This window comes from Megascapheus bottae, chromosome 2 (genome assembly GCF_031878675.1).
Source record: "Megascapheus bottae isolate mThoBot1 chromosome 2, mThoBot2.hap1, whole genome shotgun sequence".
NCBI classification, from domain to species: Eukaryota; Metazoa; Chordata; class Mammalia; order Rodentia; family Geomyidae; genus Megascapheus; species Megascapheus bottae.
Window position 1 is genome coordinate 2,594,783 of NC_143510.1, and position 12,551 is coordinate 2,607,333.

General features: G+C 47.4%; 1 protein-coding gene across 1 annotated transcript; it reads right to left on the reverse strand.

Moving 5' to 3' along the window:
• Nucleotides 1-721: 721 nt before the first annotated feature.
• Nucleotides 722-10,075, reverse strand: Yars2 (tyrosyl-tRNA synthetase 2). The gene is made up of 5 exons (XM_090319608.1): nt 9,327-10,075; nt 7,536-7,703; nt 4,413-4,568; nt 3,957-4,127; nt 722-886 (listed from the first exon to the last, which is right to left on the reverse strand). The coding sequence occupies exons 1-5, from the start codon at nt 10,073-10,075 to the stop codon at nt 727-729; spliced, it is 1,404 nt and encodes a 467-aa protein (XP_090175734.1). The 3' UTR covers nt 722-726.
• Nucleotides 10,076-12,551: the final 2,476 nt, after the last annotated feature.

Consider the following 12,551-nt stretch of genomic DNA (forward strand, 5'->3'; position numbering starts at 1 on the left):
CTGCCTTGTGCTCATCATCCCCACAAGAAGGACAGGATAGAAAAGACATTACAGGAGAATTTTCACAAGTTTAATCCTAGAAATCATGATGCTCTAAACTGTTCAATGTTTGTATTCCAGGAAATAAACCATTAAATTAAAAAAAAACCTTATTATCAAGTCCATAAAAAATAGTTTAGTCATATTCTCAGTCCTAGTGTATTCTTCATTCTATTTTGTACTGAATCAAACCGTCCATGTATTTTAAGAATGAAGCCACGCTGGGTGCTGGTGGCTCATACCTGTAATCCTAATTACTGAGGAGGATGAGATCGGAGGACTATGGTTCAAAGCCATGAGACTTTTACACAGATGAACTTCCAAAACTTCAGAAGTGGAGCCATGGCAAGTGAATGAGTGATAGCCTGAAGTACAAAAGCTTGGGGACAGTGCTAAGGCCCAGAATTCACGACCAGCAACAACAACAACAACAAAAAATAAAATCAGATACTACTCCAGAGGTTGAGATCTGAGGATCATGATTTTAAGCCAACCCAGGCAGGAATGTCCATGAAACTCTTATGTCCAATTAATCATCAAAAAGTGGGAAGTAGATCTGTGGCCCAAGTGGTAAGGCATGAGACTTGAACAAAAAATGCTTAGGGACAAATCCCAGGCCCTGAGTTCAAGCCCCAGGATAGGTACACTAGAAAAAGAATGATATGTCTAAACAACCAAAAAATAATTTCATAACTGAAGCCACTTTATAATGTAGAAATTTCTTTTCCCTATTTTAAGTAAAGATAGTCCATTCTTGAGAATATGTTGTCCAACAACTAAAACACATTCAGGATTAGTTACTGGTCTGTGATTGATACTGACTCCGCCTTCCGTTATCATCCGATACCTAAAAGCAGAAACACTTAGTTACTAGAGAGATATAAACACTTTCCCCCTCTCCCAAAATATACGCATTTCACAACTTCAAAAGCTCTCCAATGGAAACCAGTTATCATGTGAGTTCACATACAATGGTATTAAGCTTGAACTCAGCATTTTCGTACAAGGCTAGTCTTCTAGCCACATCTCCACTCTTTGCTTTTTGCTGGCTATCTGGACATGTCTCACCGACTTTCTTGCCTAGACTGGCTTTACAATGAGACCCTGAGATATTAGCACACTAATTTAAGATTATAGGTGTGAACCATGCTGCTTGGCAGCTTCTTGCCTTCATGTTTATGATTACACATTTGCCTTTAATGATCTTCCAAGGGAACAAATGCAAGGCATCATAGTGACTCTTCTACTGGGTGGGTTAGAACTGGGCTATCTCACAACCCTTAAGGGATCTATTCAGTTGCTAGTGGCTTTCAAAATGAAAGGTAAATAGGAACAGAAGTTTTGCTTTCTGGAGAAAAATAACAGAAAAGAAACTCCTGAAAATCAAAGAGGTATCGGATGCTAGTGGTTCACACCTGTAATCCTGGTTACTCAGAAGGCTGAGATCTGAGGACTGGGGTTCGAAGCCAGCCAAGGCAAGGAAGTTTGTGAGACTTACCTCCAATCAAACATCAAAAAGCCAGAAGTAGAGCTGTGGCACAAGTGTTAAGACTGGTAGCCTTGAGTACAAAAGCTCAGGGAGCTCAGATCAGGCCCTGAATTCAAGCCCTAGGACCAGAATAAAACAAAAAGAAACAAGACACACACACAACCAAAACCCCAAAACCCCATCAATACAAAGATTTTGTATTGATGGACAAGAAGTACTGTAGGCTATTCATTTCCAGGTTGTTAACATATACAGACCAACCCTATTTAATTGACCCAATATAAGAAAATGATGAGCATTACTTAAGAATTCTGGCTAAATCTGGGACAATTAATTTGGTATCAGCAAATACTGGGAGTGAGGCTTAGGTAAGAGTGCTTGCCTGGCATGCATGAAGCCCTCGTTTCCATTCCTCAGTACCACATAAATAGAAAAGGCAGAAGTGGTGCTCTAGTTCAAGTGGTAGAGTGCTAGCCTTGAACAAAAGAAGCTCAGGGTCACTGCCCAGGCCCTGAGTTCAAGTCCCAGGACTGGCACACCCTCCCCCCCAAAAAAAATTCTTTGGGGCTTGAATTCAGGTCCTGGACGCTGGCACTGTTCAGGAGCTTTTTTTTTTTTTTTTTTTTTGCTCAAGGCTAACGCTCTACCACTTTGAGTCACAGCTCCAATCCCAATTTTCTGGTGGTTATTGGAGAGAACAGTCTCACAGGCTTTCCTGCCTGGTCTGGCTTTGAACCACAATCCTCAGATCTCAAGATTCCTAAGTAGTTAAGGATTACAGGCGTGAGCCACCAGCACCAGGCTATGAAGAAAATCCTTAAAGTTAATGACATTGTTGAATATATAAGACAGCAGCCTCAAAAACAGTGACTATTGAACATATCAGCCTATCAGGGAGACAATGGGCTTTCCTTACTCATGTGCCTTTGAAGGCTCTTTAGGATAGAGGTTAACAACCCTAACTAACTGGAAGAGAACAAATTACAGCAAATGTCATTCACCAGAGGAATAATGGCAAAGAATGGTAGTGTGTTCAAACTGCTACAAATGAGGCAGCCAAAGTCTTCAATTTGTCTCACGCTCTCACTATTTGGCTATCAATGGATAAACAATTATTTGCCAGGCACCAATGACTGATGCCTATAATCCTAGCTGGTCAGGAGGCTGAGATCTGAGGAATTTTTTTTCTGAAACTGATCCAGGTAGGAAAGTCCGTAAGAGTCTTCAAAAAGCTAGAAGTGGCGCTGTGCCTTAAGTGGTAAAGCACTACCCTTGAGCAGCTCAGGGACAGTTCAAGCTCAAGACCAATGCACCCCCACATTCCCATATAAAGCATATGAACTAATACTAAAGCATAACTGAGCAATTCAGTCTATTTCTTGAAAAAGATGTAGTTCTCTAGAGAAATACTGCATATTTTATAAGCTTTATGAAGTTACATCAGACTCATCTCATTTTCAGAAATTCAAATCACTTTTTTTTGTCAGTTGTGGGGCTTGAACTCTGGGCCTGGGCACTGTCCCTGGGCTCTTCAACTCAAGGCTACTACCCTACCTCTTGAGCCACAGCACCACTTTGGATTTTCTGGTAACTAATTGGAGATAAGAGCCTCACGGACATTTTAGTGCCCAGGCTGCCTTTGAACCAAGATCCTCAGGTCTCAGCCTCCTGAGTAGCTAGATTATAGGCATGAGTCACCAGGCCCAGCATTAAATCACATTTTAAAATATATTAGGTGGTATTCGAAATATGATGTAAAAAAAATCAATGTTAATAAAATATAATATACTGGGAACCAGGTGCGGCTCATGTCTATAACCTTAGCTACTCAGGAAGCTGAGCTCTGAGGATTATGGTTCAAAGCCATATAGGGCAAGAAAGTCCAGGAGACTCTTATCTCCAACAAACAATCGAGAAGCTGAACGTGGTGGTGTGGTTCAAATGGTATAGCATTAGTTATGAGCAAAAAGCTCAGGAACAGCACCCAGGCCTTGAGTTCAAGTTGCAGGACTAGCACCAAAACAAAAAGATACACTATAAAGTACTGAACGAGGGTCCTACTGGCTCACACCTATAATCATAGCTACTTAGGTGGCTGAGATTTGAGGAAACATGTGCAAAGACTCTTGCCTCCAATTAACCATGAAAATCCTACGAGTGGAGCAGTGGCTCCAATGGTAGAGCACCAGCCTTGAATGAAAAGGCTAAGGGACAAAAGCACCAGGCCCTGAGTTCAAGCCTCAGTATTGTAGAACATTTAAGGGATTTTTCAACAATAAGTACTCAGTTTCCATTTTGCTCACTGACTAACTTAACTTCTACAAGTAATGAGATGCCACTAAAGCCTTCTTCAGAAAGCACACTCTTTCTGGGAGCATGGGTACTAATTTTAACACCCAGTGTAAACCAAGGAGTTAAATCATCTTACCCCCGGGGACCATCTGGAATAGCATTTGCCTTGCGACACGTGTCCAGGACACTTGTTCCAGGGTCAAGAACTAACTCAGAAAAGGAAGCTTCCTTAAACAACTCCTTTAACTCTTCATCCGACATGACCTCCAGTGCATCGATGCTGCTGTGATAAAGGGCATGTGTGCACCTGGAAAACATGTCAAAGGCCACAGCAGGTAAGTGTAATGGCATATGCTCCTAGCCACTGACCAATTGTAGAAATACGACTATGTTCCATACAGAAAGGTTCTCAAAGAGCCAGACCCAGCTCATGTAATTATAAGACCGTCTTCCTACCTCCCCCATAAACGCATAAAGCACTAAAGTTGGAATGCTGGGAATCTTGGTCAATGATTAATGGCAAGATAACCATAAAACAGCACAGCTCCCAATATTCTCAAGTCTGTGAGCATTATACGACTCTGAAGGTCACCTCTTGGCAGAATTCAGCCCTTCCTGTCCATGAACCAGCTTTGTCACTTCTGCAGCAAGTCGTTTCTGGGCACCTCGCTTTTCTGGTTCTGTGGCGTGCAGCTGCATAATGTGATGGATCTCTGGAAGGGGTAGAAAAGTGAAGAGCTTCAGGTACCTTCAGGAGAAGAAAAGTGTTACACAGTTGTGTTACAGTTATCACATATGCTTATCTCCAGCATCCTTAATTCCCTCCCCCCGCCCCCCCGCTTTCTTTTTTGTGCAGATCCTGGGGCTTGAACTTAGGTCTTGGCTCTCTTGCTTGGCTTTTCCGCTCAAAGCTTGAGGCTACTGCCCTACCATTTGATCCACAGCTCTATTTCTGGCTTTTTGGTGGTTGAACTGGAAATAGTTTCATGGTGGCTCACGCCTATAATCCTAGCTACTCAGGAGGTTGAGATCTGAAGATCACAGTTCAAAGCCAACCCAAGCATGACACTCTTATCTCCAATTAACCACTAGAAAATGGGAAGTGGGGCTGTGGCTCCACGGGTAGGGCAGTAGCCTTGAGCTAAAGAGCTCAGGGACAGCGCACAGGCCTAAAGTTCAAGCCACATGACCAACAAATAAATAAATAAAATTAAAAAAAATAAAAGTTTGGGGCAGGGAGTTTGGCCTAGTGGTAGAGCACTTGCCTAGCATGCATGAAGACCCAGGTTCGATTCCTCGGCACCACATATAGATAGAAAAAAAAAAGGGTGCTATGGCTCAAGTGATAGAGCTCTAGCCTTGAGAAAGCCCAAAGACAGTGCTCAGGCCCTGAGTGTAAGCCCCAATATGGGCAAAAAAAATTAGTAAAGAGTTTCATGGATTTTCCTGCCTAGGCTGGCTTCAAACCATAATTCTCAGATCTCAGCTTCCCAAGTAAATAGGATTTCAGGCACAAGACACTGGTGCCTCACTAAAATTCATGCCCCCCGCCCCCCAGCCAGTCATGGGATTGAATTTTATGCCTGAGTATTCTCCTTGGGCTTTCCTCAAGGCTAGTGCTTCACCACTTGAGTCACAACACCACTTCTGGCTTTTTTTTTTCTTTTGTCAGTCCTGGGGCTTGAACTCAGGGCCTGGATACTGCCCTTAAGGCTTTCTCAAGGCTAGAGCTCTACCATTTGAGACACAGCACCACTTCTGGCTTTTTTTTTTTTTCCTTGTGCCAGTCCTGGGGCTTGAACTCAGGGCCTGGGCACTGTCCTTAGGCTTTCTCAAGGCTAGAGCTAAACCCAGGTTTTCGTGCATGCTAGGCAAGCACTCTACCACTAGGCCAAACTCCCAGCCCCTAAAATCTATTTTTAAATCTGAAAAATAAACATGCATAATGTACTGCCAGTAAGTATAATATGCATTCAGGTTGAAGATATTCCTTTTTCTTTTACTGTCAGTTCTGGGGCTTGAACTCAGGACCTCACATTCTACCTTAGCTTTTCCACTCATGGCAAGTGCTCTGGCTCTTGAGCCACACCTGTACCTCTGGATTTTTGCTCGTTTAATGGAGCTAAGAGTCTCAGACTTCCCTCCCGTGACTTTGAGCCTTGATCCTCTAAGATCCAGCTCAAGAGTCCTGGGTAGCTAAGACCACAAGGTACTGAGCCACCAGTAAGTATGGCTATTTTTTTGTTTGTTTGTTTGACTTTGAGCTTTTCTTTCTAAAAGCCAAGAAATAGTATAAACACACATGAAGACCTGGTCCTACGCCATTCCCTTCCTGGCCCCTACAGATAACCACGAATCTAAATTTGTTCTATCCTTCTCAAGAATGATTGCATAGTTTGGGATGTATTTATAAATAAAAAGCATCATTTAAAAACAGAAACAGTATTCCATACCTTTTCTTCAATTTCTCTGGTAAAATCTAATAGGTAGGAACAAGTACATTAAAGGAGGTAAGAAAGAGTATGGAGGTGGCTGGAATGATTGGAATACATTGCATACATGTGTGGAAGTGTCACAATGAAATCTCCCTGAAAAAAGAAACAAGTAGGATGGCTGCTGGTGGCTGAAGGCCAGTAATCCTAGCTACTCAGGAGGCTGAGAACTGAGGATCGCGGTTTAAAGACAGCTTGAGGAAAAAAAAAAAAAAAGGGCTGGGAGTTTGACCTGGGTTCAATTTGTCGGTACCACATACATAGAAAAAAGCCGGAAGTGGTGGTGAGGCTCAAGTGGTAGAGCTCTAGCCTTGAGAAAGTCCAAGGGCAGTGCTCAGGCCCTGAGCTCAAGCCCAGGACTGGCGCAAACGACACTCCCTCACCCCCCGCCAAAAAAAAAAAAAACCAAACACACAAAAACAAGACAGCCTGGGCATGAAAGTCTGTGAAACTCTTACCTCCAGTTAACCACCAAAAACCAGAAGTGGTCCTGTGACTTAAGTGGTAGAACACTAACCTTGAACTGAAGAGCTCAGGGACAGTGCCCCAGCCCACAAGAAAAAGAAACAAGTATACATATTAACATTATCACTATAAAGTAAGCACCTATGTAACTCTCTCCATGATTAAGAAATTCATTAGTATCCACAATCCTACCTACTCAGAAGGCTGACATCTAAAGATGTAGATTCAAGGCCAACCTAGGGAGAAAAATCCTTGAGATTCCTGTCTTTAACCAGTAGAAAGCCAGAAGTGGAGGTATGGCTTAAGTGATAAGTTTCAGTCTTGAGTGGAAAAGCCAAGCAAAACAAACAAACAAAAAAAACAAAAAAAAAAAAGGAAGGGGGGGGGCAGGAGCATAGCCTAGTGGTAGAGTGCTTGCCTAGGATGCACAAAGCCCTGAGTTCGACTCCTAGATATCACATACACAGAAAAGCCGGAAGTGGTGCTGTGGCTCAAGTGGTAGAGCTCTAGCCTTGAGAAAGCCCAAGGACAGTGCTCAGGCCCTGAGTTCAAGGCCCAGGACTGGCCAAAAACAAAAAAAAAAATTAGAAAGGGTACAGTGATTCACTTGCTAAACAGTATGAGGTGGGGTGGCATGACACATGATAGAGCACCGATGGAGTGAGTACAAAGCCCTGAGTTCAAGCCCCTGTACTGCACTAACAAAAACAATTAACAAGCACGTATTACTTTTTCACAGCCAACAGTTAAAAACTCACCTTTCTACACAATCATCATGCTGCCTGACAAAGAACTGATACAACTCAAAAGGAGAGGTTCTGTCTCTGTTCAGCCACACAGCGTTGCCAGCCGACTTTCCCAGCTTCGCACCCGATGTACTGGTAATCAGAGGAACTGTGATTCCGAACACATCTTCTCCAGTCACCCTGGGCAGAGAGAACGTCACAATACACTTCAAGCACGAGTACTGACCGGTTCCACCATCTACCTGCACAATTCACTCCATTACCTCCTGCAACAAAGGGCCTTGCAGCTTGGTGATGGTGGCTCACACCTGTCAGCCTAGATGCTCAGGAAGCTACATCCGAGGAATGCAGTTCAAAGCCACCCCAGGCAGAAAAGTCTTATCTCAAATACATTACCAAAACAGCCAGAAACAGCTGTGACTAGAGTGGTAGAATGCTAGCCTCGAGTGAAAGAAGCTTAGGGACAACACCCTAGGCCCTGAATTCAAGCCTAAAAACCGGCAGGAAGAAAAAAAGTGTCATGTGACCTCCTCAATGCTTTCTGTACCCCTTATAAATGTTACATATCCACATTCTGCTTCCATTTTGTCATCCTTAACTTTAATTACACAAGTAGTTCTAGGCAAAGGGAAAGTGATTTCTAATATCCAGGTGGGAAGAAGAGAGAAAACTGGGAGTGGAAACAACAGAAACAAACACTGAAGAGTCTGGGCACTGTGGTTCATACCTGTAATCCTAGGCTGAGACATGTAAGATCCCAGTTTGAAACCAGTCAGGGAAGGAGAGACCCTGGACTCCATCTCCAACTAACCAGCAAAATGACAGAACTGGAGGCATAACTCAACGGCAAACAGAGCAAAGATCAGCCACCTGAGTCCAAGTTTCAATACTGGCCAAAAAAATAAATAAAATTTGCTTCATGGCAGAGAAAATGTTATTTAAAATCTACATTACTAATCAAACATCTACAGTTTCCAAAAAAAAAAATGAGATGCCAATTGAGAACTAAAGCTACCCTCATGGAACATGAAGACCTAAAACAGGCTATTTAAGCCCAGTCACCTTCAGATATAAGCAACAAAAGCAAACTCTCAACTTAAAAACAGGAGATTTAGGAAAAGAATATACACTCCAAACCCTGACCAATGGTCAATGGCCTACCTATTTCCCGCAAAGTCCTACAATGCGCCCCTTAAGTCTCAGCGACCAGTGTCCTTTCCTGATGTCATCAACTCTACAGCCCCTGAGCGAGGCTAAAACCACTCTGGGCTTTTAGGGAAGGCACCATAATAAACCACAAATCGGTCACCGGTGGCTCAGGCCTGTAGTCCCAGCAACTTTGGAGACTGAAATCTGAAGACGGCAGTTCAAAGCCAGTCTGGGCAAGAAAGTGCATGAGATTCTTATCTCCAATCAGCCACCAAAAAACCCTGGAGATGTGGCAGAGGGCTAGCCTTGGGCAAAGAAAGAGCTCATGGAGAGCACCCAGGCTCTGACACAAAAATAACTTTTTAAACATAGAAGTAGACAAGCCGCGTGCTGGTGGCCCACACCTGTCATCCTGTCTACCAACGAAGCTCAGAGGGAAGGGTGAGGACAGAGCTTCGACAACTGCCCGGCCAAACAAACCTCTGAGCCTCTTCACCACCACCTGCAAACAGTCCTCCAAGTGGAGCTGTGGTTGAGGTGGCAGAGCGCCAGCCTGGGGCCGCAAAGCCAACCCAACGGGCAAGGCCCCGGTGCCATCGCGTGCGCGCTGCGCAGGCTACGCGCGCGGGCGGCGTCCGGCCCCGCGGCGCTCACCTGCGGACGAACTCGTACCCCGACACCAGGTTGCCCAGCTGGTCGGCCCCGCCCAGCTGCACGCGGCAGCCGTGGCTGCGGAACAGGTGGTAGAAGTCGTAGGCCTGCAGCACCTGGTAGCAGAACTCGGCCAGGCTCATGCCCTCGGGGCTGCGGAGGCGGCTCTGCACGCTCTGCCGGCTCAGTAGCGTGCCCATGCGGAAGTGGCCGCCCTCCGCGGCCAGGAAGTCTACCAGGCGCCGCGGCTCGTGCCAGGACGCGTTGTCCAGCACTGTGAAGCGGCCCCAGGCGCGGCCGTCGGCGAAGAGCCGCTCGTGGCGCTCGGCCAGGGCTCGCAGGCCTTGGCTCAGCGCCTGCGCATTGGCGCGCACGCGCTCGGCGGCCAGGGCCTCGCGCTCGTGCCGGCGGCCGCTCGGGTCCCCGAGGCGCGCCGTGGCGCCGCCCACCAGGGCGATGGCGTCGTGGCCCGCGCGCTGGAAGTGGAAGAGGCCCAGCAGCGGCAGCAGGTGCCCCGCGTGCAGAGAGTCCGCTGTGGGGTCGAAGCCGCAGTACACAGTCTGCCGAGGGCCGCCCACTGGGAAGAGCTCGGTGAGCTCCACTCGCGTGCCCCGCTCGGGGAAGAACTCCTGGAAGAGACCGCGGCTGTGGAGCGCCGCCAGCAAGCCCTGGGCGCCAGAGTGCGCCTCACGCCGGCCCGGGACGGCGGGCCACCGGCGCCGGCAGAAGCGCCGCCACACGGGCGCCGCCATCTTGGCAGTAGTACGACGGGAATGCTGGGCGGTCGGAGGCCCGGCCCCGCCCCTCCGCGCCCCGCGTCAGCCGGCGCTTGCGCAGTCGGCAGCAGTTGACCGCTCAGGGGTGGCCCCGCCTCCCCGGTTCCGAAGTTCCCCTGGGCCCTTGACGTCACTTCCGGCGCGAGCCCCGTCGAGGTTTCTACCTTCCCGGGTGCAGCACGGAAAGATGGACTCCCTCTGCAAACCACCGTTTTCCCTGTGCGTGCTTGTGCGCGAACGTCGTGGGACGCCGGGAGCGGGCGTGGCGATGCGGGGCCCGCGGCCCTCGACCTCTTATTTTGCTCCAGGAGGTGGCAGCCTCGTCCCAGCTTTAGTAGACCACCGTGAATGGAACCCCTGAGCTCCCCGTTGACCTGTGTGTGGGGGGTGGACTGCACCTGGGACACGGCTCCCAGGTGAGCGGGACGGGGCTCCCGTTGGCTGCTCTTCACCGCAGAATTCTCTTGGAGCCCGGCTGGTTGCTGCGGCCATTTTCAGTATCCAAGACCCTCGTGTCTGATTCCCGAACCCCGTCCTGGAGATTTTGGTGCAGGATTATTGGCCTGTGCTGCTCCTGAGCTGTTGTGTTAGGGAAGCCGGGTGGGGCGGAGACAGACGGGGCCCCTCCCGTGGTTGATCTCTGCAGAGTTGGGATTTCCTTTCAGGAACACCTGAGGCCTGAAGTAATGGGGCAGGCGCTGGAGGAGGGCCAACCACAGAAAAGGGCGCATCCAGCCGGGCGCGGTGGCTCACGCCTGTCATCCTAACCTCGAGGTTCAAAGCCAGCCCGGACACTCAAGTCCCTGAGACTCAATTCCAGTTAACCATTAGAAAACCGGAAGTGGCGCTCTGGCTCAAAGGTAGGGCAGTGGCCTTGAGCTGAAGAGCTCAGGGACAGCGCCCAGGCCCAGAGTTCAAGCCCACGACCCACCAAAACAAAAACAAAACAGTGAAAACACTCCAGCAACTAGGCGGTCCTGGCACAAGCCTGAGACCATGCCTCATATAGGACCTTTCATTTATTTTTCTTTCCAGTCCTGAGGTGTGACCTTAGGGTCTGGGCACTGTCCCTGAATTTTTTTTTGCTCAGGGCTAGCACTCTACCACTTGAGCCACAGCACCACTTTTAGCTTTTTCCATTTATGTGGTCCTGAGGAATTGAACCCAGAGCTTCATGCATGCTAGACAAGCACTCTACCCACTGAGCCACATTCCCCGCCCAGTAGCTTTCATTTCTTAAGTCATTAAAAAACAAAACTAGCCAGATGTGGAGGGTCACACCTATAATCCTAGACATTTAGGAGGCTATATTAGGATTGGGGTTCAAAGCCAGTCTGGGCAGGAAAGTATGTGATACTCATCGCCAATTAACAAAGCCAGAAGTAGATCAGTGGTTTGATTTTTCACACGACTTAAAAACTCAGGATCTGAATGTTTTCACAGGGGAACATTTCATTCACGGCTTTGCGTCAATGTGACACATACCTGTGTTTTTAAAGGTATCTTAGCAACTTTCTACCAGGAACTATGACTTCATACTGTGGTTTAATTACTCAGTTACTGCAGGAAATCCTACTTCTTACAAAAGTATGTACCACCAAGTGCCTGTGGCTCACGCCTGTAATCCCACCTGCTCAGGCTGAAGCCATCATGGCCAGTAAAGTCCTAGTGACTTCGCCTCCAATTAACCAACAAAATGGCAGACTGGAGGTATGGTTCAGTTGGTAGCGTGCCAGCTGTTAGCAAAAAAGTTGGGCCAGAGTATGAGCCCCTGAATTCAAGCCCTAGCGCGCACACACACTCTCTCCCTTCCTCCCTCCCCCTCCCCTCTCTCTCTCTCATACACACACACACACACACACACACACACACACACACACACACACTTCAGAAGTGTGCTTGTTTGCTTATTCATTTAGCAGTACTTTTGTGTATCTGGATGTGCCAGTTCTGGGACCTGAACTCGGCCTGGGTGTGCTCCATGAGCTTTTTAGCTCAAGGCCAATGCTTTACCACAAGATCCACAGCTCTCTTCCAAGATTTTATTGGTGTTTAATTGGAGATGAGTGTTGTAGACATCTTGCCCAACCTGGCTTTGAAGCTCAATCCTCATGTTCAGTCTTCTGAGTAACTAGGATTATAGGTGTGAGTCAAAGGTACCATTTATTTTTAGCAGTGCTCAGGGCCTCACACATGCTAGGCAAGAGGTCTCCCTCTCACCTACCTTCCCAGCCCAATATGTCCTCTTTTTAGCAGTCCAGAGGGCCTTCTGCTTGCTAGACCAGGCACTCTACCACTTGAACCACACCCTAGGTCCACCCTCTACTTGTAAAGCAATCTGTGGTGCTGATCCCAATTCAAACAACTCTAACTTCAGTTCTACATCTTTCCCCATGGCTGCTGACTTCCTCTCCATGAACTTGGTCTAGATGCTTGGTCTTTGGATCTGCTG

Excerpts from the sequence above, each read along its gene's own strand:
- Yars2 (XM_090319608.1), bottom strand. The coding sequence starts at position 10,075 with ATGGCGGCGCCCGTGTGGCGGCGCTTCTGCCGGCGCCGGTGGCCCGCC. Across the intron at positions 4,569-7,535 it reads CATGATGATTGTGTAGAAAG|GTACCTGAAGCTCTTCACTT; the intron begins GTGAGTTTTTAA and ends CTTCTCCTGAAG. Across the intron at positions 887-3,956 it reads ATTCCAGATGGTCCCCGGGG|GTATCGGATGATAACGGAAG; the intron begins GTAAGATGATTT and ends TTCTGCTTTTAG.